Here is a 26,253-nt window from a genome sequence, read left to right on the forward strand (position 1 = left end):
AGCCAAGTAAACCTTTTCCTCCCAAAGGGATTTTAGTCAGTGTTTTATTGCAGCAACAAGAGAACAAGCTAGGAGACATAGTGAGGTTTGGAGAATTAAAATAAATCTTTTGTATGACTGAGATCAGCACAAAAGTTAGCAACCAAGACTGTAGTGAGACTGGGTTGCAGAAAACCATGGTTTCCTTATATACATGTGGTGTCTCCTCAGGAATTTGAAAACGATGTGTACGAATTTAACAAGAGAGTAGAAGATCTTGACCGGAGATTGGGGACTATCCTAATTCAAGCTTTTGATGACACACCTGATGCAGAGCATGCCTTTAAGGTTGGTGCAAGTGGAGCAGAAGTCACCCCAAGTACCCCTCAATGTTTATCAGAGGACAATATGGCTACTCTTCTAATTTCTTCCTTCAAATATCCATGGGGGGGCAAGCATATATAATTGGGCTTCTCAGGTAGATCATTTATGCATTTTTGAACATATAAAAATGCTTTAAAAATGACAGTGATCTTTTTAGACACTGTGCATTTATCAGTAGGGCCACCATCAAGAGTAAAATGCTCTAGTGCAGTTGCTCTCCTGAAAGCATGGGTCAGCTCTACCAAGACTGCTTAATCATTAAGGCAAGGGTGACTTAGCCCGGAGCAAAGCATTTGCCAAGAGTGGCTTATAGGATCCGGGCACAGGTAGCTGCCATGCTTCTTGCCCTGGTTCTATGTCTCCCATATCAAGTAGTAAAAAGAAGAGATGAGGTTTGTGATGATGAGGGCATAATTAGCTGCACAGTCAGGGATGCTGATGTGAGATGTAGGACACTGTTGAGTGTGCTAGGTCTCCTGTAAACTTTGTAGAAGTCTGGTCCTTCAAGGACTTGAGTCTGGAAAAAGTCACAGGGAGAGACACTTTTGGTTCAGAATAGAAAGAAGATTTCTGTCAACATCATGAAATGAACATTCTTGAGAAACAGTTAATTTTCTGGTGATTGAAGATGTTCAGAGACTAAGTGATTCATAGGCCAATTGTCAAAGACACATGAACTTTGGATGGGCAAATGTATGCTATTCTAGAATATTAAATAGCCCCACTGTGGCATACTCCATTTGCTGTTGTGTGTGTGTGATTAAATAAACACCTATTATTTAATAACTCACCTGCCAAGACACCAGACATCCCTCTTCCAGCACCAGAAAGCGTTTCCGTGTGTCCATGGAATGATCTTATACACTATTAAGTGTCGTGACCAATTGGGAGTCAGACCCCAAATACACTGTAAAGCTGTATATAGCTCTACTTATGTGCCGGGACTACCATCTTCCACCCTAGGAATCCCTTTGCACCTGCTGTTCTGAGAGTGTTCATGTGAACCACTGGGCTCATCCCTGTCGCTGCCTGTGCCATCATTGCATGTCACTGCTCTGTATCTAGAGTGTCCTTTGGGAATTCATCTTCTTTGGAAGCTATTTCGAGTCTTCCTATTGCTCCTTGGATGCTCCCCTCATGAAAACATCTATATTTATCCCAGGAGCATATCTCTATCTACAGGCTTTTAAATTTTCAGTTCTTGAAAAAATACATGGCATAAGGGTTCTAGACAAAAGGAGAAGGTGCCCTTTACAGCATTGGCCCTGGTCCTGAAACATCTCTGTTTGCAGCCAGACTCCCAAAGTGCTCTCATAAAAGTATATCCCTTAGCTAACCCTAACTCTTCTTAACAGCTATTGGATACCGCTGGGAAAACCTGCCTGACCCATTTCCCTCTTTTTGGTCATCTCACAATTAGGAGATTAGCACTCTTCCCTCCTCTATCACCCAGTACAAATGTTCCAGTGGACATAAATTCACAGAAATAAGTAGTTTTTAGGATTTGGGAAGCTGGCCAAAGAGATCATCTACCCCCAGTTACCCACTGGTTACTGTCCACAATAATCTAACATCTTATGCAGCTCAGAACTCATGGCCAGGGTATGTGACCCCGAGTCAGTAGCACATGGCAGCCCCTGCAGACTATCACCTCTTTGTCTGCACATTCTCAAGAGGAAGATTGAATCCATAGTACAGCAGAGAATACACAGAGCACAGCTGCTCTCATGCCTCCATCAAAGGGAGCTGCATTCTCTGGCTTCTTCTATAAGCCCAGGGGCCTGAGATCAACCCCTACAGCTCACATTTGGAAAAAAAAAAACAGACTTATTATCAAAGTGCTGAAGATACAGAGACAAGTAAATCTTTGGGCAGTGTTGGCTGGCTATAGCTTCTTTGGTGAGTTCCAAGCCAGTGAGAGACCTTGTTTCAAAAAGTAATGGTAGATGGCTCTTGGGGAATAATACTTGAGTCAGTCCTCTGGTTTCTACATGCATATACATGTATGCATGCAGGTGCAGTCATGTACACACACGCGCGTGCATGTGTGCACGTAAAGGGACTGCTTTCAATTCTGTACCTGGGTGTTGTTTATAGAGGAAAAACCATCCCTACAGACTTCATTGAGAAACTTTTAGCATCCTTACTTAGGCTCAGAGGGCACCTAGAATCATTGAGGAAACAATTCAGGCTATCTGTCCTAGGATAGAATGTGTCCTGACTCATTGAATCCTCTCTGTGCTTACATGTTAGCCATGGCATGGCCTGAAAACTCAAGACTTTCTAGAACAATCTCAGATTCAGAGCCAGGCTAGCCTGCTCTTGGCACTTGCCCCCACTCCCTCTTCAGCAGACTTTGAAAGTTAGTGATAAAATGTGGTAATGAGAGAATGACTGGTATACATATGCTTGTGACAGAATGGGCTTGGGTCTAGGACACATGGGGTATATTCCACTTCCAGTTTTAGGATTTATGGCTATAATCTTGACATTATATCTCTTACTCCCATTTTCGTTGATTTAAAGCAAATCATGGCAGCTTTTTTCTTCCGGCAAAGACTCAGAGAATAAATATTTTAAACTGTGAGCATATATGTCCTTTGCCATATTCTCCTTCCCTCCCTCCCTCTCTCTGTAAAAGCTCATTTGAAAAATGTACCATGAAATAAGGTCATGGACCAAGTTTGGCTGTGCACCAGCTGTTCTCTTTCAACCTCTGACTTGAAGTGTGAAGTAGAGATGGGAGCTTATAATGCAGCAGTTCTCAACCTATGGGCTGTGACCTCCTTGGCAAACCCTCATCTCCAAAAATATTTACATTCCCATTTATAACAGTAGCAAAATTACACTTATGAAGTAGCAGTGGAAATAATGTTATAGCTGGAGGTCACCACAACATAAGGAACTGTATTGAAGGCCTAGGGAGGTTTAGAACCACTGTTACAATAGAATTGGGGTTTAGAAACAGCAGTGTATATCCTGATATGGCTCAGTCCTTATGTGGCTTAGGCTCAGGCAGCATGACACTAAAAATATTCACAATCCAGGAACAGGGCCATCATTAAACTATGTCCATTTTCTGCTGATTTAGTAGACACCTGGGGCTGGGTTAAATGTACAGGAAGACATCTCAGATTATCCTCATCATGCCTGTGATTGACAGGGCAGTCGATTCCTGAAACTTTCTTCTTTTATCTTTTTCCATCACCACCTCCCTCCCTTATGTGTCATGCCTTCTGTGCATAGTTCAGTTTACCTTGCTGGTGTCTTCACTTTATTTCAATTTCAGTTCTTAGAAAACTTGGTAGATTCCCGGCAGGACAAAGGGCAGACTACATATGGTGGGATAGATGAGTAATCCCAGCATTGGGGATGCTGACACAGGAGGATCATGAGTTTCAAGCCAAGCCTGTACCACATGGTGAAAACTTCACCTATAAAACAAATACTCCACCCTTCCCCCCTCGAAGAATTAAGAAGCCAAGAAATGAAAAGGGGAAAGTTCCAGATATCCACATGCTGGGGCACTGCTAGGGTTTCATCATAGCATATGTGTATCCCTCCTGCACCAGAAGAGAGAGAGAGAAAACACAAAGCAGATTTGTTTTTTGTAGCCCTGGGAAGGTTAAGTGCCTGTCCTTATCCTCTCTACAGCTGTTAGACATCGCGGGAACCCTCCTTGAAAGACCTCTGGTAGCACAGGATGTGTCACACAAATACCTGGCCCTCATCCAAATGTTCAACAGAGACCTGGATGCTGTGAGGCTCATCTACAATCAGCACATCCAGGAGGAGGCGGAGCATGGTAGAGTGGTTGCTGTGGGAATACGAGGGGCATGTTCTTTTACTGGGATGGATAGAATGCACTTATGTTCTTCTGGTTAACTATGGTGTCCTCCTGGGAGCAACAAGCATAGTCCTTTTTGCTGGAAATTCCAAATCATCTTGGGTGATTGTAGAGTTCACTGAACTGTATACATTTCTCAGAGTGGGAGGCTGCGATTGCCAGGGTGACCTAGACCAGTGAAACCTGGACACCCCTGGTCAGCTGTGGCTGTGGCATAATGGGTAAGTTGATGGGTCCCCGTTGCCACACTGGTTAATCATCATCATAACTCAATGTACATTTATATGCCTAAAAAGGAGTTTTGCCATACCTTGTACTGCCATGACCACTGTGCTTCTGCAGGGAGGAGCTAGCAGGAGCCTGACCAGGTGCAGTCACTTTGCAGATGTGTGACTCCACACCATCTTCTTCCACCCTTGGACCTGCTGGCCACAGAGACTTTTCTTTTCATCTTGGGTGGAGTGTGGCTCACATGCTGTGACGAGCCACTGTTCAGTGTTAATTATTTTGCCTCTCACCCAGACCCCACATACATTCCTTCCACATAGCAAGAACTCAAGACACATGTATGAAACTGAAACAAACTCATGTTTGACTTTCAAACATGTAAGATAGAGTATGTAGTTAATATAAATCTGCCAATGTCACAGCTCTGAAGTGGAACTCATGGTGAGGTAAAGGGAGTGTCCTCTCAGCTCCTACTGAGAGTTAGAAATGACAGCAGATGGTCATTTTACCAGGGAAACTGAATGTGGAGTGGTTTTACTTTAGGGTGAAATCTTACCTTTCTAAATCATGATAACCGTCTATAAAAAAATTCAAGGTATGGGCAAAGACAGCAACACACAGGCAGCTGACATACTTCTTAGCCCACATGATTTGTCCTTTCACAACCTAACCGAATTCTCACAGAATCCTTTGGCTGTTGTTAAGGAAGAGAGATGCCACCCCCATTTTACAGATGAGAAAACTGGGTCCCAGAGAGATGAAAATGTCTGTTTAAGACAGTTATCTCAACCCTCAGTGTTCAAGTAAAACTTTCTTGAGATGTCTTAAAAGATAACTATGACCAACCGCCACACCAATTCAATCAGAATGACTGGGCAGGAGACTCATGTACTCTGTTCTCCCAGGGGTCTCTTTAGCAGGGCATTTGACTCACGGTAGGCCCAGGATGACTTCAGTCTGGAAATAGATGCAGCAATGTGGGGGTAATTAGAGAAGGCTCTCCTGGGGTGGAGGAAGCTAGGGCTGTATCCTCTCTTAAGCATAGTTGTTTATGTCTCCAGGATTCTCTCATGTGCACAAGAACATGCCCACCATGGCTGGGGGCATCTGCTGGGCCCGGGAGCTGAGGCAGCGTATCAAAGGTCCCTTCAGCAACTTCACACACATCACACATCCGTGAGTATCTGGCTCTTGAGAGGTACTTATTGAACCTCCCACATCCACCAAAAACTAGCATGTGCCCATAAGTCCATGTTCAGCCCCAGACTAGGTTCTGTGTCTCAAACAGTGACGATTTTAGGACATGTGGGCTGAGATGTGGGTCCTTCAGGGTTAACTGAAGCTTAGCTTGCTGTAGGCTGCCTCCTGCTCCACTGGGTCATTTCTGGAGGAAAGCCAAGCAGGGGCTTTACACTCTGAGGAGGCCCTCAGCATTACTTCCTTGGAAAAGAATTCTGTGCCACTGGAGCAGCTGGGAAATAACAAGTGCTTCCCAAATGTGATGTAAAGATTGTGTTAGAGATACAGCTTCCTGGTCTCACCTGTCAAGTCTGAATCTAAGCTGGGATTCTGTTTCTTTGGCAACCTTCTTTGGTGACTGAAGATAGCCAGGTTAAAGAAGTACAAGACTGTTTCATGACTGGGTCTAGAAGCTGGGCCCCTTAGCAGGCTGTCAGCTGCTAGCAATGAGCGAGAGGAGACATCGAATTTGGGATGCCTCCTGTCCAGGGACAGGCAGTCTTTCTCTGATCCCTTCTTTATAGAAGACTTGATCTTGTTCAAAGCTCTTGGCATCAGTAAGTGCAACAAAGGCAAAGAATCTGGAAGCTGGCCATTGATGTGAGCCATGGATGTCCACAGAGACCCTGGGCTCAGGTAGCAAGATTAAGTGTCTTTCAAGATGTGAGACAGAAGCATGGCATCTGTGGGGATCAGTCACTGCCCCACTCCAGGGTCACCAGCCTGACAAGCAGCCCTCACATAAGCAATCTCCCCTTGGAGTGAGAACCTGATATCTGCTTTGCTCTGAGTAAGCTTTTGATGCTACAGGTTGAGAAACCAGACCAAAAGAAGGGAGGTGATGCCCCTCCTATCCAAGAGACAGCCAAGAAGTAACTGAGAGGCATCTGAGTCTCCAGCTTCCAGTCCACAGTTCCTTTCAATGGTCTCCAACTCTATAGAGGATTTAGCCAGAAGTAGGGTTGAGCCCTCAAGGCCTCTCAGACATGCCCCCTAACAGAAAAATGAAGATGGGCTGTAGGGAGCCAAGGCTACTTGCAGGCCAAGGAACTACAGAGCTGCTGTAGGTCTGGTTCCTAGGAAGCAAACTCTGAGACTGCAAAGGATGCCTCTAGGAACAGCAGCTGAAGGACAGAGTATTCTGGGGTTGGGTGGCTGGTGGGTGGGGATGAGCTGCTGGTTGGCTGTATCAGAGATTTTAGTGGATCCTGCAAAGAGCATAGCTCTTCAGAGGTCCCCATCTCGGATGGCTCTTAGCTCTGGGTTTCCACCACAAGTAACATGACTATGTGCTAGGTGTCTCTCAGTCCAGGGAATCCAATGTCCTCTTCTGACTCCATGGACACCAGTGCATGGGTATATATGCATGCAAAACACTAATACACACAAAATAATATTTTTAAAATGAGAATGCTATAGGTTTATACCACAAAGTGAAGAGGAAACATTAATTGCATTGTTTTGGGTGATCTCTCTGCAAAGCTACTGGCAAAATGGCCTGACACACACTATATACATCTCTGCTTTAGTCTCTCCAGATTCAAATCTGAGATGTGGTCATTGTGAGGCCTGTAGAAATCCTGCACCAGTGTGTGAGGGAATTAGGGGATATGAGGGGCAAGCCACCTGCCTGGTCTGAAGCACTCTGTGATACAGCTGCTCAATCAGCACAAAGGGAAAAGCAATCCAGCGCTTTCCCTGCAGAAGTGAAGGTTTGTGGAAGGCTCCAGGGATTGTGTGAGGAAACCTGTGCTGGCATAAGGAGAAAGTGGATGCTAAAGATTTGGCAATAAGCTGCCTCATTTTGCTAGCAAGACAAACAAAAACAGTCTCCACACAGTGTGAAGGTATTTGAAAATTAAAGATCCCTCACCCATTTTCCCTGGAGCTGGACATTTATTTATTATTACAGCCAGTGTCAAAAGCAGGGGAGCAAGCTGTGAGTAGCAGTTCTGCAGGGCAGGCCTTCCTTTTCTCTTCTGCCATTCTTAGCATTCTGGTAGGACCCTGTGTGAGAACACAGTGTTTGTGATGCATGACTGTGTGCAGGTGCATGTATGTGCTTCATTACGTATGTACACATTTTAGGAGGTGGGAGGAGGGTGGGGATTCATGTCAACATGTCAAGGAATAGCAGTGTTTCTGATCAAGTGTCCTAGATAGATTTCAGAAAGCCCTCTATCTGCACCTATCTAGCAAAGGGGAGTCACTTTCTCTGTGTTCCTGTATCTGTCTCTCTATGTCGTCTTCTGCATATCTATCTACTGACCATCATCATCTATTACCTATATAGTATATACACATATACATACATGAAATGTTATTAATGTTATATGGGTATTTTTTCTTTATACACAGAAATCAGGATCACCTAGAATTTTTTACTCCATCAAATCTCTTTTTATTCATATTTTGTGGAACCTCAATTACCTAGTGTGTATATGACGAGCTTAGCCAGGAGAACAGTTGGTGGAGCCCACAAGCAACAGAGAGTGCACTGACCCTGTCATCTGGGGAACTGCCTGGAACTTTAGGAAGTGCAGGTGCCCCCTAGTGGCCCATGGAGGATGTTCAGGGAGGAGTACACAACCTCTTCTAAGGCCCTTTAAAAACTAGTCCAGGAGACCGTTTCATCTCAGTTTTGTTAGGTGTTTGTTATAATCATTTTATTTCTTCAGATGCATAGGATCCCCATATGTATCCCAGGCAGGGATGGGACACATGATCCTCCTGTCTCAGTCTCCTAATTAACAATACTTGCCCTGTAGACTGCAGTTTATTCATTGGATCATAATTTGGACTTCTAATTGTACATTCCCCCCCCCCCTTTTTGTGTGAACTGATAGGTGCTTGCAGTCTGCTGAAGGAAAGCGAATGATACAGAAATACGAAGATTTGCTCTCACTGTTAGAAAAGTAAGTAGCTTCTGCAATTGCGATGTCCTGCAGATTGCCCAGCCCCCATACCCTGCGCCTTTTGCTGATCATAGCCCATGTTCCATATCAGCTCTGAAATATCGTTGTGTGCTTTATGTTATGGCCAAGCTATTTGTGAGTACAGTATTCCAGGGCCTTGAAAACAAGTCTCTGGGGGAATGTGGCTTTACTCTGGGTACAAATACATTCCCAGTGTCACTTTCTTGGATCTATGAACCTTGTGGAGAGGCGTGGGATGCCACACATGGTACTCTGAGAGGCCTGGAATTGCAATCACTGCTCAGTGAACAGAAAGCAATAGTTTATATTGCCTGAAGTGAAATTAGGTCTCGAAATACATCTTCTGTACGTTTAGAGAGAAAGCATAAGACAGATTTGCACACAGGCACATAATTGCTCCTGCTCTAAAACCCAGTGGATATTTCAGAGGTTCAGGGTCTCCAGGAACCTCCTCCAACGTGGTCCTGCCTCTGCCATTGTTCTTTCTCTTGATTCTGGAGAGTAGGCATAAAAGCTCAGATTCTGATACTGCTTGCCATAGGATTAGACAAACGAACTGGTGTAACCTCTACCTTCCAGCAACTCACACATCTCCCCCCTTTACCCTGTAAATATCTCAAGCGCATCTTCTCTTCCTTGTCTCTGTCACTGGACCCTTCTCAAAAGACTAGGTCTGCTGCAGCCTGAACTGCCATAGTGGCTTCCTGACAGTCCTCCCTGCCTCCATATTTGTGTCCCTTGGTCTACACACTGTGGTTAAATCCAATAACGTCACTATATCCCCAACAACTGCAAACCTCTTGGAGGTTCCCATTGTTCCCCAAGATGTCCTTCCCTCCAGCCTTAGCTATACCCTCCACATTTTGTTCCCAGTTCAGTGAGGCTGCTTCTCACTTCCACACCTCACCATTTTTTTCATGGGAATCATCACTCTGCCTCTCCTCAGCACGTGGCAGAGTTAAGAATTGCCCCCATTATCTCTCCCATGAGGCTTTCCTTATGCCCCTCCAGCTCCTTGCCTCTGCCATCAGATGCCCGACACCCACTACAACTCTCTAAGATTGATTTTACTGCACTGTGTTATTGTAATCTTCCTGTGGTCCCCACATTTAGCACTATTTATCTTGAGTTATTAATTCATTGATTTATTCTCCAAGCTCAGCACATGGCATGTGTCAGGTCAATGTGTGATGACTGAATAATGGACTCTATGAGCTACTTGACAGTTCAGTGTGAGAACAGTTGTTACCAATATCTTCTCTCTGTGTCTCTTGAGCTAATCACACTTTCCACCCCCAAAGATCGTGTAGAATCCATTCTCTTTTGATTGCAGTGGTATTGCCTTTAGAGATCAGTGGGCACCTCAAGATGCTGACTCAGCCTGGCTGGATCAGATACTACTAGTTGCTTCTCCAGTTTGAATTCCAGAACAAGGCCAGGATCTGGGAATTTTTCAGGCTGTTTCTGAGGTGGCTGCCATCTCTGGTTGTTGCAGGTATGAAAGGAGACTTTATGAGGACTGGTGCCAGACGGTGTCTGAGAAGTCACAGTACAATCTCTCCCTACCACTTCTGCATCGTGACCCCAGTACAAAGCAGCTCTCTGTCAACTTTAGCCCACAGGTCAGCTGGATGACAGGAACTTTCATTGGGGTTCCAGAAGCATTCAGATAACTGCTGATTTCAAGAGTCAAGAGGTTTTTTTAAAAGAATTTATACCCTGCACCTTCATGTGTGTGTTGGGGAGGGGGATTAATCCTCAGGTGGAATATTTTCATAAGTTACCCATGGTCATGATCTTTCTCTAGGGTTAACTAGAGTATTTGATTTTGCCCAACAGGGAACCAGAGTTGCATAATGGCAGGGACACTTCCTCAGAAATACATTGCTAGCCTGGTGGTGGTGGCTCATGCCTTTAATCCCAGCACTTGTGAGGCAGAGGCACAAAGAAACAACCAAAATGTACATTCCATCTCTGCATGTGGGTTGCTCAAGCAGATGATTGACCCCAGGTGGCTGGCTGGCAGTATAGCCTCTTTTCAGGAGCCACATACTCTGAGTATAGAAAGAAGAGCCCTCCCCTCTGCTGCCAATGAATGGCTCCTTTTGCAGTATCCCCTCTTCTTGCTCTTGTGCTTTACACATCATCTTACTGTCCTCCAACTTATCTTCTTTCTACGGCACACTTACCCTTCCTTCCCTGAAGCTGGCTGCCAGGATCTGATGGGAACAGAGGTCAACAAGAGGCCCAAGGCCTGTAGGCCCTTGAGATCCTTGGGTCCTCCCTGGACACAGCTGCTGTCTTGCTGATCCTGAGCAAATGCTACTTGTATCTGCCTCTCTTCTCAGCTGGTTTCAGTGTTGAAAGAAATGAGCTATCTTCAGCCCACTGAGGTGGAACTTATTCCCGAGACAGCAGCAACCATGTTCTCCTCCAGGGAATTCTATCGGCAGCTTGTGGCCAACTTGGAGCTGATGGCAAATTGGTACAACAAGGTTATGAAAACTCTGCTTGAGGTGGAATTTCCGCTAGTAGAGGAAGAACTGCAAAATATTGATCTCTGCCTGAGAGCTGCAGAGGAGACTCTGAGCTGGGAAACAGAAGGTAAGAGAACAACCTTCAGTCAGAAAGGAATGTAGGAACTGAAAAACGCAGTAAAGTTAAAAGAACCCCTCATTATTAACCACCCGTAACCCGATTTTAGTCGGAAGCACAAACCTGGCATCTACCATTCACATTTGTAGGAAGTGGGGGGGGGGCGGGGCTGTGTACAGTCCAAATCATGTAAGCCTGGCCATGATTTTTAAATGCATTATAATGTCTAATCTGAAGAGTAAAGATTTATGGAATAGAGAAGAAAATTAAAATTAAGGTCCTCAGAAAACTTATGAAAAGGTCATAGTCAACTCATGGCAGTCATAGAATGTTCTATTAAGTATGGAGGACTTTACCCAATATATGAAAAGGTACAACTTTTTTTAATATGCAACACACCACAAGTTACTATAATCAAAACGTGATTAATCCTAATAAAATCCTCAAATTTCTCTGGTATTCCCTGGCAACTATGATAACTCTTATGTACATGATAGCTAAGTACATCCCTGTTTGACTGTATAATCAGAATAATGGTAAGGGCTGGCTTTTTAATATAACCAGGAAAGGATGGGTTCTGCTAATAATGAAGTATTCTGTACAGAAAAGTTTGTTTCCTAAAGCCTGTAGGCATAAACTGCCATCATTCATAGTGCCCAGCCGTCAGCTTTGCCACCACCATGTGCCATTTCAGTTAATTCTGTTTCTTTTGGGGAGCAGGCATTTGGGATTATGCCATGCAAATAACCAAACGCATTCATGACCTGGAACAAAGAATTCAGAAGGCAAAAGACAACGTGGAAGAAATTCAGAACATCATGAAAACATGGTTATCTCCAATATTTAAGAGAAAAGATGGGAAAAAAGAATGCCCCCTTTCTTTGGATGATCAACAGGATCGCATGGAAAAATATTACAGCCTCGTCAGGGAATCTGGTCTTAAAATTCACACTCTTGTTCAGGTAACAACTGGCCTGTTAGACACAGTACCAAGAAGGGTATCTGAATGCTGAAAAGGAATCTGTTCATTAAAATAATCAATAGATAATGTGCCGTCTTCAGGCAACAATAAAACTTTAGAGTTACAATAAAATAGCTAAAGATAATACATAACAGGGGCCCAAAAATCAATGTGTCAGTATTAGCACTGTCAAAATTCATTCAAGTCTCACTCCTAACTCCTCAAACTAGAAGGTGATGGCAAAGCAGAATCCTAAATCATCTGCTATGCTAACCTGTGCCCATGTAGTCCTGTGTGGCTCTACCGAGTTATCCATATAGCCTATGGCTGAAGAGCCTGAGAGATGAGAGAGTGCTGTGGCACCCCTGTCTTTGAACAGGAGAAGAAAGAATTTAACAGTTAATACAGCAAGGCCTTTTTGTCCTGTAGCATGGTCAGGGCAGCCTCATGCCCCACCGTCAACAACTAAAGCGTTTCTGTGAACATTGGCATATAAATGGCCACTAGCCCCAACCCTAGTGAAAAAGCCACCAACACTTTCTGACAGGTTGACTCATGTCAGAAGTTGGGAATAAATCACTATTCTGTAAAGGTTGTGGTTTAAAACACAACTAAGATGACCAATTAAACGGAGGAGATAATTGCCTGTATTATGCCATTGAAAGATGAAAAACTTTTTTACTTTAGTTTTTCACATCTTCTGGTCCTACATTTAGTAATTTTAGGATGTATTTGTTTATCTTTCATAAACAGACTCCCATAGAAATGTAGGGTCTTGTTGTCAGGCCTTTCTTTCTTCCTTTGGCGATATCCTCTTTGCCAGTATGTTGCTTCCCTGGCAGAGTCTTAACCTGCCTCATGTCAACATTGAATTCAGTGTTTGCCTGTGCCACATTGTTAATCCAATGGTCATTTAGGAATATGAGTTCTAATTCCCTTGTATTTGGGGTTTCTCTGCAGATCTTAATGAAACTGATGCCTAATTTAACTCTGTGACCAGAGAGATGCTTAGAATTGTCTTGGTGGGGATTTCTTGGTCATTGACAATGTCTGTACTTCTGTTGGTTGGGTGTGGCATCCTTTGAATAAGAGATACAATAGTGCTGTTATAATCCTTGGGATACTTTCTGACCTTGTTTACTTATTTGTTTATCCATTGATGGAGGTGGAATATTAAAATCTCTGCGATTTTAGATGTGTCTATTTAATCCTTTAGTTTAGTCACAGTTTTCATCATGGATGTGAACTCTGTTGGCACAAGCTCACGTATAATTTATAGTGATCACAGCACCATCATTGTGAAAGTCCCTCTTGATTTCCAATAATACTCCCTTCATCTTGAAGTCTGCCTTTTTCTGATAATAATGTTACTTTCTCCTCCTGATTCATTATACCTATTACTTGCACTGTCCATCTCCTCACACTTCTACTTTCAACCTATTTACTTCTCCATACTAAAAATATTCTCCTTTGTAACCAGCACATAGTAGAAGCATTTGTATTTTCTTAGATTAAAAAATATGCACATGTACATGTCTGTAGGTATGTGGATCAGTCAGTGCAGGTGCCCATGGAATCCAGAGACAGCACTGAATCCCCAGATGCTGGAGTTACAGGTGGTCACTCCAAGTGGATGCTGACGACCTAATTTGGATCCTCTATGAGAACAGCATGTGCTCTTAATTGTTGAGTTGTCTTTCTTGGCCCAAGAAATGTGTTCTTATCAGTAACAATTCCATGTTTTAATTGGAATGCTTGGATTGTTATGTGCAATATGGATAGAATGGAATCTAATTCTGCTGTGTTCCTAGTTGTTTTGTTTCTTTCTTTCCCTCTGCTTTTCTGTGTCCATGGCCTTGTGGGTTCACATACAATTTTGAGTGTTCAGTTGACAGCTCAGTTGCTGTTCCAGCTTCTACACGATTGCTTTCCCTTGCTATTGGATGATCTAGGTTTCAACTCAGTTTTGTCCTGAGGCATAGAGACCTCGGACAGTACAGGTCTACTTAACTCCTCCTCCCCCTTGTGATGGTTAGCTTGGATGGACACAATGTACGTTCACCTAGGTAGGGAGTTTTAAGGAGAAATGATCTCAGTTGGTTGGCCTTTGAGTAAGTCTGGAGGGGCTTTGTTCGTGGGGTTGTTTGAGCCCACCCTGAACATGGGTGGCTCAAGCTGGACAGGCTGAACCTGTGAGGGCGAGTTGAGCACTGTCATACATACACTGTTTCATTGCTGTCTCTGCTTAACTGTGAGTGTACTGTTCCTACTGCAAGTATCTGCCACCTTGGCCTCCACACAATGATGGACTGGAATTACGAGATTAAAAAACACCTCTTTTTTACTTTTTTTTGGGGGGGGTGGAGTGGGGTGTTTTACCACAGCAATAGAAAGCAAAACTAAGATGCCCTCATTATATAATGCCTATGCTATATTAATGTATCAAACAGTAATATAGTAGTATATTCAAACATTAATATATTAAATGCTGATTTTTTTAATTAAAATTTTGAGAAAAAAAGAAATGAAAATGGGAGGAAGACTTAATGAGGAGAAGGGCTATCAAAGAGGAGTGGGAGAGGAATGGTAGAGTGTAATGAGAAGTGAATGCATCAGAATACAGTGTGCACATTTATAAAGATTTCAAGAATAAACACGAACTTAAAGAAAATAGGGAAATTCATTAATGACTGTTACACATGATTTACCCATCTTCTTTGTAAAAGTAAGTTAAAAATATTGATAGTGTTCTCTTTTTGCCCACATACTCAGCATAATAATGCTTTGTATTCTTTTCTTTAGATCTGAGCTGCTATCTATATTCATTTATCTTAGACCTAAAGAATCTTATTTAGTCTCCTGTAGTTCAGGCTCAGCTTTGAGCAAAACTTGCCTTGACCTCACTCACCTGGTTTTGGAAGGGCAATTTTACTGTATACAGAATCCTGTGCAGTCTTGTTTTACTTCCTCCATTGTTGCTTGGCCTTCATCCCCATACTGTGTTCCATAAGAAGCAATCCATAACCACATCTTTGTTTTCTCTGGGACACGTTGCCTCTTTTCAAGTTGCTTTTACTAGATGGATGCTTAATCTTTTCTCAGTTTTCCATTTGGCTATGATGTGCCTGAGTGGATTTTCATTGCTCTCACCCTGCTTGGAGTTTACAAGCTCTTTGGATCTTCTTTTCACCAGATTTGAGAATGTATTTTGGTTGCCAGTTGTTTTATTTTAGTAATGGGGTCTCCCTATTTAACCCAGACTGGCCTTGAGGTCATGATCCTCCCCTCTCAGACTACTGAGAATTAGGATTGCAGGTGTGTGCAAAACATACTTGGATTACTTGTTCACTGTTTGTTTTACAACTACAATGGTCTTGTCTAATCCAAAGCTATTCTATTTTCTAAGCCTGGTGTGTGTGTGTGTGTGTGTGTGTGTGTGTGTGTGTGTGAAACAGAAGTTTGTCACATAAAATAAGCCTAGCCATTACTTAGTGTAGAAACATACATCTTAACACCTGCAAGCCACTGCACATCATCACGTATTACAATTTGCATGATGATGGGCTTAAAGTCATTAAGGAAACCTTAAATCTACTTAGGATGTAAAGGCATTGGTAATGCATCTTAAAAATTTTAGAATCATGTCATTTGAAAGCAAGATTGTGAAATCATTAAGCCCCAGCAGGATCTGTAATGTGGCAGTGTTTCCTAAAGGGGTAAGTGTGAGCCATTGAAGAGAGTCACTTCCCTGGGCTACCTGCTGCCTTCTCTGAAAACATCAGCTCCCTTGAAAAAAGCTGTAAAGTCTTAATGAAAATAACAAAAAGCAGATGGATGTCTGTGCTGAGCATCATTGAGCACTTAGGCTCCCTCTCCTTGATGTCCAATCTTTGTTACCATGGTGATACTCAGGGTACCCTGGGTCAAGAAGTAAGAGAGGAGAGAGAGAGAGAGAGAGAGAGAGAGAGAGAGAGAGAGAGAGAGAGAGAGAGAGAAAGAGAGAGAGAGATCACTTAGCGTAATGATGTAAGACCTTAATATCAAATGCCAACCACAGAGCACAGCCCATTTCTAAGGATTATCTGTGAAATACTTTGCATCCTTGACTCCTAGGCATCCTCCTGCCTACCCTATCTCTTCCTCCTCTGAGGGTCCTCCCTCAGCAGCATGAACAGTGGGAATTGGCAAAGTACACATGTGCCATATCCCTTGGCATTCCTCCCAAGAAGCCATCCAGATCCTGTCTTCCATCCTTAGAGACAGACAAGACACCACAACCCCTTTATGGAACTGATTTGTGTCCCTCTTAATAAATGGCTTTCTCCATTTGGAAGAAGAGAATGTAAAGACATGTAACTGTGAATTATTTGCAGAGAGCTTTTTGTGCATGTGCGTGTGCGTGCGTTGCGTGTGTGTGCATGTGTGTGTGTTGTGTGTGTGTGTATGTGTATTCCCATTGGTGATGATTTTTCCAGTTCTTCTGTGTTGTTAAATATGGCTCACACCATTCTTTCTCTTGTAGGAAAACCTGGTTTTGTTTGCAGCAGACCCGGCATCCAGCATCTGGAAAACCTACGTTGACTACATCGATTCCATGTTGGTGGATGGATTCTTTCTTGCCATCGAGTGCTCCCTCAAATATCTCCTGGAAAACACTGGTGACTACCAACTGATGGCAGTAGGCCATGACTGGGCAGATAGTAGCAGCAGTCACTGCTATATTAAAATGAAGTGTAATTGAGGTTTGCCAAAGTGAGTAATGCAGAGTAAACTAGCAAAGGGTGGAGCAAAGATAAAATAATCATGCCTCTCAACATCACACATCACACCAGGCTGTAAGATCATAAGGATCATAGCAAAAGTAAAGTGAGAACTCTCCCAAACTCAGGGTCCAGGAGAGAAGTGACTGAAGCTGGAGCCATAGGAAATGGTTACTAAGGACAGCTTCGTCCACAGTTGACTTGTGGGCAGTTGGGGGGTGGGGGAGTGGGGTTTCTGTGACTTCAGGTTCTACATAATCTAGCTCTGTGGCCTTTGGGGAACACAGAGGGTTTGAATTTGCCAGGCAAAGAGGGAAAAATAACATCAACAACAACAAAAACCCCCCAAAGCAAAAACAAAACAAAAAACCCACAACTATGTATGGAAAAGAGACAAGAAGCAAGAGAGAGGAAAGCTCTCAGAAGGAAGACAAATGTTAGGAAGGCAATGAGCTACCTCTGAGGCTATTAGAAATAGGTAAAGGCTGGAGCGATGGCTCAGAGGTTAAGAGCACTGATTGCTTTTTCAGGGGTCCTGAGTTCAATTCCCAGTAACCACAGGGTGGCTCATAACCATCTGTAATGAGATCTGGTGCCCTCTTCTGGTCTGTAGGTATACATGCAGGCAGAACATTGTAGGCATAAATAACAAATCTTAAGGAAGAAAGGAAAGAAAGAAAGAAACAAAGGGGAAGAAAAAAGGAAGGAAGAAAGGAGGGGAGGAAGAAAGAAAGGTAGGTAAAGGCTGAATTAGAATTAGGGTGGACAAACTGGGGTAAGGCGCACAGAGTCAAAATCCTTATAACAGGCAAACTTGGCTAGTAAATGGTGAGACAGAAAGGGCAGAAGAGTGCAAGACTACAAATTAAATCAGACCCACATTGTGGTAGAGTCCGGGTTGCCTAGCAAGAGTCATGTTGAAGAATGAGTAAAAATACACCAGCAAAGGAATATTTTGAAGGCAGAAGATCCAGGTGAGATGGGTGTTTAATGTCAGGTCTAACCAAGTACAGAGATAACATCAGCAGGCCTACATGAATCCTGACACCTGTGAAAGAGGCTGTGGAATCAAACTGAGGATGCAGACAGGAGCAGTGCTCAGCTCAGTATATCTGCAAAAAATAGCTCCATGCCATTGGTACCTGGAAAGGCTGGATGTGGTCTCTGGCATGGTCTTTCTCTGTAGGGAACAGGGCTGCCCAAATGAATGAAATGCCGCAATGCATGCAGGGAGGTTAGTTTCTAGAGCCTGGGGCATGAACACAGAGCCTGAAATCTGAGACCTTACCCTTAGCTACCAACATGAGCATTTTCTCCTTAGTGAACTGGACAGAATTCTCTGTCCAGTTGAAAGTTTGGGCAGCCTCCCCTCCAGCCCTTGTCTAGACTGTGATGATGCCACGGCCACCTTAGGGACAGTGCCCACAGATGGCATCTCAGGTTAGTAGCTCTACTCTTGCCTAGTTGCCATCTGACTGTTGATATGGAGTGACCTGATGTGCCACTTGCCCTCTGATGGAAGACAAGATTAGAAACGAAAGGATGGAGAGTAGCTGACAGTATTTCTCTAAGATCACCAGGGTAATATTCCCTCCACAAAGACCAGGACACAGAGGAACACCTTTCCTTCAGACTACAGCCCTTCCAAATTCTTTGAGTGGTGACTATTTTGTAGTAGCACATGGGCTTTGCAGCTGCCTGAACTGAGACATTATAGGTTAAGATTTTAAACACAGGCAATGCTGATGTACACAAGTAATCCTAGCATCTAGGAGGCTAAGGCAAGAGAAATACAACTTGGAAGCCAGCAGGGGCTACACAGCAGAGTCCAGGCCAACTGGACTACGTGGAAGGACCAAAATCACAGCAAAACAAAAACACGTGCTTTACAGATAAAGACACTAGATTTTTCTTGTTAGGTCTAGTTTTTGCCTCCCTGCGTTGACTCAAGACTATATATCTCTATGGCTTTGGTTGCCTTCCTTGTCCTATCTACTCAAATTTGCATAAATAACAAATTACGTGCGACGTACCCCAACCAAAAAGTATCTCCTACAACCTTCTAAAGGACTGCCTTGTACCTGCATTGAGGAAGTGGGGCAGTTTTCCTCCTGCCATAATGATGTCTGCATTTTATCCAATGTAGGAATTTTGTTCTTATGCCAGCATGTGTATTAAAAAGCCCCATAGTCTCCAAATATTCTTCCAAATCTTGTAAGTGCTGTAAGCAGTATTTAGCTTTATCTACTAGCTTATGATGTTTTCCAGTAATGTGCAAAGTACCATGACTGCACATTGAGCACCCCTGATTAAAAATCTGAAATCCAAATGCTCTGAGATAGTAACCAGGCTCTAAAAGCTTCAGATTTTGGACCATTTGAGACTTTGGATTAGGAGTGCTCCGTGAGCAGTCTGTGGAGCTACTCTAACTCCCTTGAAGTCCTCCTAGCACCAAGCACTTCAGGCAAATGATGTCCAACCTATGTAAAAACAAATCCACGGGATTTTATTGCTGTTTGTATTGTGGTTGTTTCCCTGGCTCTCCCCAGAGATCAAACCTGCGAGACTATTGGTAAACTTGTCTCCCTTAGGTTAAAATGCACTTGTTGACACTCCAGAGTTCCACAATACATATTTATTTTTTATTTATTATTCAATCCCTGTGGTTTTTAAAAACAAGATCTTAGCCTTACATGGGATCTTAGTGGACCCTGCAGTTTTTAGTTAAAGTGAATGGGCAAGCTACAGCCACCAAAAACTCCATCCAAAATGTGATTTAAGGGATAAAGCCCATCCCACTGCAAATAATGGTCCTTGAGAATGGCTGTTTTGTGGCAGGTTGCCTCATTCATTAGCTCTGCCATTCTCCTGGGATTTTGGTTGATAGAGTCATGTCACATCCAAGGTTTAGTCTGTGAGGAGAGAAAAAGGAATGTGTAGGAAAGGATCACCAGGGGTCCCTTCCTATCTTCCCCTAGTGGGAATCCCATTACTACCTATAACTCTATGTAGGGCTGAGGAATTTGGTCACACACTCAGTTGTAGCTCTTTTACTAGGAAATGAGAAGGCAATGGATGGTTCGGTCAGGAGATTCTTTCACCCACACTGTCCAACCCATGGCACTCTCCCACTTAATTTCTACTATTAAAAGACACACAATTGTCAGTGGTTACCGGTTAAAACTTTATTTATCTTAGACAGGGAACATGGTGCTCCATGTAACATTTTGACTTAAATCTAGCAAGGCAACTTCATCTAGCAAGTAATCAGGAATCTGTGAATTATTTATGCTGTTTTTAAAATTTTTATCACTGCAAGACTAAAGTAAGTCCCTTGTTTATAGAAAAAGAACAGGAAATTTAGGATTGTGTTCTTTCCCGTGTGACTGTAGTCAGGCATACCCCTCGTGAAATGGGAAATGGTGGGGTTTCATGGTTGACTACTTGGGGTCTTCTTGAGGAAAAGCAGCATCACCCCGGGAGGCAGTTGAGAATGTAGAAGGGAACTGGCTTGGGTTGGTCAGTCACTGGGGTGTTCTCTTCAAGGACAAGGAAAGTAAATGTCCTATGATACCCAGGAGAGCCCCACATAAGAACAGGCTCGCTCAGAATGTCAGCAGTTCCCCATGGAGACACACTACATTTTCAGCTGTCCGCATTCTAAAGAAATGCTCAAGTCTGGGTTTTAGGGAACAGTGCCTTGCCCACTTGCCCCACTCACCGCTATTCTGTTGCTCTGTTTTCCAGAGTGTAAGGCTGGAATCCACCCGACATTTGAAGCACAGCTCAGCCTTGTCCCTCCAGACTTAATTTTCCACCCATCTCTGGACTCCGGAGTGAAGGGGGGCTTATATGACATTGTTGAGAGTCTCCTCAGCAGCATTTTTGCAGTACCATCTCTGGTGCCCCGGCTTTCCCCACACAGTGGCTCTCCTCACTATCAGGTACCGGACCTGCAAGCATCTGCTTCCCTCCTCACATCTAGAAGGTCTCACTCAGCACTGGCGTAACCTCCCTGCTGTTTTCTTACTCTCCCAGGGTGACCTGGAGGACATGGCTGGCTTAGCCAGCCTACGGAGTATGGTCATGGAGAGGGTGCAGAATATGATGACTGTCTGCTGTGGCTACCGGAATACCTTCAGCCAGTACTCTTACCTGTACGTGGAGGACAGGAAGGAGATTCTTGGTCAGTTTCTGCTCTATGGGCATGTCCTCACACCTGAGGAGATAGAAGCCCATGCAGAAGAAGGCATCCCAGAGAGTCCACCCCTCCTCCATCACTTTAAAGTCCAGATAGACTCCTATGAAAAGCTCTGTGAAGAGGTGGTCAGCCTGGAGCCCACCAAGGTGTTTGATGGCTGGATGCAAGTTGATGTGCGACCCTTTAAGGCATCTCTGTTGAACACAATAAAGAAGTGGAGCCTCATGTTCAAGCAGCATCTTGTTGACTATGTCACCAGCAGGTAACACCATTGTCCTAGCCACCTTCCAGCATCCCAGGCTGCAGGGATGTCATGCTTGGAATCCTCTTGGTATCTTTCCCCACTGATTGGCTGATTAAGTTAAAACAGCTTGTTGACATTGCTAGTCCTTCTGATAATGTGACCATTTCAGCCCTGTCCCTTCTGTCACTCACCAGATAGTGGTCTGTGTTAGTTTTCTCTTGGTGCTCAGTGGGTGAGAGGCACCCAGTAAGTGGTAAATAATGTTAGAGACCATAGCCACAGATCTTCTCCCTTCCACAATTCTGAGTGTGAAATCTAAGCCTTGGAGGTAGACGGAGGTCTAATTTCATTTTAGATTTTATTTCCCACCACTTCTGACTTGCTCCAGATGCTCCAGCTGAGCAATGTGGAAGTCATTAGAGCAGCAGGCTCCCGTGTGCCCCTCTGTGCCATCCTAACCATGTCACACATAGACCTCTGAAAGCCGTCTCTCCAAAGACCCAGACTACATAGCAACATATCCTGTGATCTGGAACACTGTTATCTGTATGAATGATCTAATAGATTGACAGTCCCCTGGCCGTTCTGTCTTAGTCATTGTCCCTAGAGTCTCACCGGCTGTCTCCACTTCCAGCTTCAAGGAGTGAGTATGCACAGAGAAGGTACAGACCCTCAGTCCAATGATCGCCCTTAGTGTGTCAGATGACCTTGCAAGGGAGCCTGGCCCCGCTCCTTCATTCTGAGCTGACGCAGCTCAGTGCTAAAGCTGCCCCGTCCATGATCTAGAACAGTAAGCAGAAATGAGACAGCAATACTGAAGCATCACCTACCTAAAAGAAATCCAAAGGATGACCAGAGTGGTGCCCCAGCACTGTACAAAGCCTTGCAAAGCACAGTGGGGGTGGCTTGCACACCAGGGTTCCTTCAGAAGCAGCAGCTGGTTTCCGGACATTCGGGAAAGCTTTTGCTCACCAAGAAGGTAGAGGGGAGGCAAGAGGGTGAATTGCTGGTGGGTGGTTTGGTACAGACAGGTGCCCTGGGGACAAGCACCATGAAGGGAATGTTTTGTGCTCCTCCAGCAGTAGGCCTGCTAACGCATAAACACTGGGCACATTTTGGAATGTACGATTTCTTTTTGATTAGGGTGAGAGCAGCACATTACAAGTGTGTGTGTGTGTGTGTGTGTGTGTGTGTGTGCACGTGCGCGTGTAGTTTCCAAGCAGAAAAATACCTGTCATGCGACACAATTTTATGCAGGGAGCATTTGGGTTGGGCAAGGAGAAGGGAGATAGTGTGAGTAAAAGACCCTTTTGTGGTTTCTGTGGAAAGAAATGGGTGAGGCATGTAATTCACTTACAATTGGTGCATTTGAGTAATTTTAACTTAGAATTGGTGCATTTGAGTAATGTTAGTGGGCTCTGGAGCTTAGGGCTGTCCTAGGGCTAATAGGGATAGGGAATCATGGCCAGAATATAGAGACCTATATAGGTAGGTTTGTGAGGCAAAGGAGCACTTGTCAGTCAGGAAGGCTCTATTAATGTGGACTCTTCCTGCTTAGAGTGGTCCCCTCATATGTGACTAAATAAAAGACCCTGGCTGCAAAGCACATCGATGGAGAAATCATGGCAAGATAGTACATAGATTCAGGGTGCCTGACAGTAAGGTTTAACAGGATGAAGCCAAAGCAGAACAATTTGGGGGCCTGAGCTCTTGCCTTTAACCTTATTTTCTTCTTTCCTCCTTCCTTCCTCCCTCCCTTCCTTCCTTTCTCCTTCCCTCCCTCCCTTCCTCCCTCTTTCCCTCCCTCCCTTCCTCCCTCTTTCCCTCCCTCCTTCTGTCCTTCCCTGTATCCTTTCTTGTTTGTTTTTCAAGACAGGGTTTCTCTGTGTAGTCCTGGCTGTCCTGAAACTCACTCTGTAGACCAGGCTGGCCTCAAACTCAGAATTAAGTCTGCCTCTGCATTCTGAGTGCTGGGATTAAAGGCATGCATCACCACTGTCTGGCAACCTTATTTCTGAAAACATACAATATAAGGTGGCTTCAGCTTAAACATTAATTCAGAGATTCTACCCACATTGCAAATCTTGAATATTTTATTGCTCTATTGAAGACTACATTAAAATAAAAATAATAAAAACTAAAAGACATTTGCTACTGAGCATCTGTTCTGTCCTATAAAATTAGTGACTTCTGCCTTCATTTAGTGACCCAGATGGACTACAACTTGCCTTACATGTTATACATGTCACTAAGTATCCAAAGCCCAACCCTCTATTATCACATAAACTCTTTTCCCAGTTGGCCAGGATGTCTCTAATCTGACCCAGTCCTAGAGAGGTCTGCCCTCCCTGCCTGTGTCTTTCACTAGACTCAGCAAAAAGTGACCCTGTTCCCTTTTCTTCTCTCTACCCCTAACTGGAACTTGGTTGTCCCTTTAGGACACTACAGTCCTCCCAGATGGAGGCTGGCTCTTCTGTATCCTCTGAGCACTGAGCCTGGAATAGAACTATGCCCTGCTGTTACCTACAGCTGGTTAGCCACTCCCCTCCATTTTCCCCCAACATCACTAGCTCCACTGAAGTAACTTCTATCAGAGAGTACCAACTGCTGCTTGTCCTTGCTGAAGCCACCTACAGAGCCCTTATTCTTCCTCACCATCCCCTTCAAGTCTTTTCCCATCACTCTAGCGACCTCACATGCCCACTGAATCTCCAGAAACACCTAATATGTTTTGTTGACTCTTGCATGCTCCATCTCTCTGCCATATGACTACACCTGATTGTGTGCTTTGCTCTCAGTAGGGGAGCGAAAGATGGGGAAGTAATTGTTCTCTATTCAAAAGCTCAGGTGTAAGCATTCCATTTTCTGACCACACCTGGTGTCTTTCCACCTCACTTATTCGGCAGTCCCACAGTGCAGAAGTTTTCAGACCAATCAGAATTTCCAGCCCATTGTTTCTACCGCCTTCTCAGTATCTGTCAGTTCACCATAGAGTTTTCTTCCTCCCACCCTGAAAAGTACTGACTCTATTTAAATCTCCACATCTGCACAGAGCAGTTTATCTTGGCTGAAACCAAAATAATTTGCTCTTCTGACCAGCTCTATATTCAGATATGTCAAGAACCTGCATGTAGAAGAGCCTCCAAGTACCTTAATAATGTTCTCCCTGATTCCATATCTCCCAGACTTCCTTGCCTTTGCTCTCCACAAACTCTGAAGGTTTGCCAATATCAGCAATGATGCTATAAGTAGTGTTGCATGCATATCATTATCTGCATGGGCAGACATTCCTTCAAGATCCATACATTTGGGCAGAGTACCTTGGTCAAGAGCAGGTCAGTTGTAGTAAACCTGTTCCAAGGTAGAGAATAGCCTTGTGTGAGAGTCGCTGCATCCCAGCATCCTTAGTACCTCTTGGCCCCAGCAGACTGTTTCATCCTGGCTTCTTTAGTGGGAATTTCACGGTGTTTCATGGAACTTGGCACGTTCCATTACTTTGATCAGCAATAAGGTGCACATTTTTTTTTTCATGTCTTTGGTGAACATTTTCTTTCTGTGCTATTCTCACGTCATCTTCCCTTTTCTATTGGACTTTATTTTGTATTTGTTACTATTTAAACATTACTTACATGTTTGAGCTGGAGAGATGGCTCAATAACAAAGAGCCCTTGCTGCTTTTGTAGAGAACCAGGATTTGGTTAGCAGCACACACATGGTGGCCCACAATCACCTGTAACTCCAGTTCCAGGAACTCTGGTGCCTTCTTCTGGCCTCTGTTGAAACTGCATGTGTTGTGTGTGCGTGCGTGCGTGTGAGCATGCGTGCGTGCGTGTGTGTGTGCGTGTGTGTGTATAACATTCATTACTCATGATAAAACTCAAACAAAACATTCATACACATAAATTAAAAGTAAAATCTTTTAAAAGTTTATTTATATGTTCTATGTGTGATATTTTGCTAGTTTTACATACATCGTCAATATACAACTACCCAATATTGTCACTAGTCTAGTGGCCTGTCTTTCCACTCCATTTACGGACAGCCATTTGTATTCACATGGTCTACATGTGTAGATTCAAACCACCACACATCAAAAATATAAAAACTGCCTTTGAGCTGAACATGTACAGACTTTGTCATTGTTTCTAAATAATATAGCATGGATATTGTTTCAGGTAGTTATAAATGACCTATGTGGGGGGGGGTGATTTGAAGTTCATGGGAAGTTTTGCATAGGGAAGAAGTAAATAACATACCTTTCTACAGAAGGGATTTGGATGTCTATGGAATTTGATATCCACAGATGGTCCTGGAACCCACCATGTACACAAAAGGATGACTGCATTCAGTGAACAGTTCCTAGATTCATTATAGCCAAATGCATCTGTCTTCTCCACTGGACCCTTTTTCTCTTGTTGAATAAATTATCCCAAGAATACCCTCTCATATTCTATTCGTAAAGTTTTAGAAATTCTCTCCCACATTGAGTAGTTCTTTGCTTCAAGAATATGGCAAAATCCTAATTATTGCAGCTTTTAAAATATCTTGACATCTGTTACCCACTCAACTTTCACTGAAAATGTCTTGACAATTCTTGACCATTTTTAATATAAAGTTTATCAATCATTTTGTAAAAAAAAAATGGGGCCTTTAAGACTTCTGATAAAATTTGTACTGACCATAAGTAAGTTTGGGAATCATTATCTGTACAACATCAAATGTTCCTGTGTAAGGCCATGATTTTTTTCTCACTCATGTCACTCTTGTTTGCCAAGGAAAATTTATAATTATGTTTATCATGTTATAAACATTATATAATGTTTTATAATTATATATATAATAAAAAGGTAATGTTATGATCATTATATAATTATATAAA

At 43.5% G+C, this 26,253-nt stretch overlaps 1 protein-coding gene across 1 annotated transcript in view; it reads left to right on the forward strand.

Moving 5' to 3' along the window:
* Nucleotides 1-26,253, forward strand: part of Dnah9 (dynein axonemal heavy chain 9) — a 329,177-nt gene that overhangs the window by 40,343 nt on the left and 262,581 nt on the right. Inside the window, exons 8-17 of the mRNA XM_051180369.1 lie at nt 211-327; nt 4,018-4,168; nt 5,500-5,614; nt 8,524-8,592; nt 10,109-10,235; nt 10,962-11,217; nt 11,929-12,170; nt 16,692-16,827; nt 20,677-20,873; nt 20,968-21,392. Coding sequence (XP_051036326.1) covers nt 211-327; nt 4,018-4,168; nt 5,500-5,614; nt 8,524-8,592; nt 10,109-10,235; nt 10,962-11,217; nt 11,929-12,170; nt 16,692-16,827; nt 20,677-20,873; nt 20,968-21,392 — 1,835 coding nt within the window. The remainder of the gene's footprint in view (nt 1-210; nt 328-4,017; nt 4,169-5,499; nt 5,615-8,523; nt 8,593-10,108; nt 10,236-10,961; nt 11,218-11,928; nt 12,171-16,691; nt 16,828-20,676; nt 20,874-20,967; nt 21,393-26,253) is intronic.

The sequence above is a fragment of the Phodopus roborovskii genome, unplaced genomic scaffold, assembly GCF_943737965.1.
Source record: "Phodopus roborovskii unplaced genomic scaffold, PHOROB, whole genome shotgun sequence".
NCBI classification, from domain to species: Eukaryota; Metazoa; Chordata; class Mammalia; order Rodentia; family Cricetidae; genus Phodopus; species Phodopus roborovskii.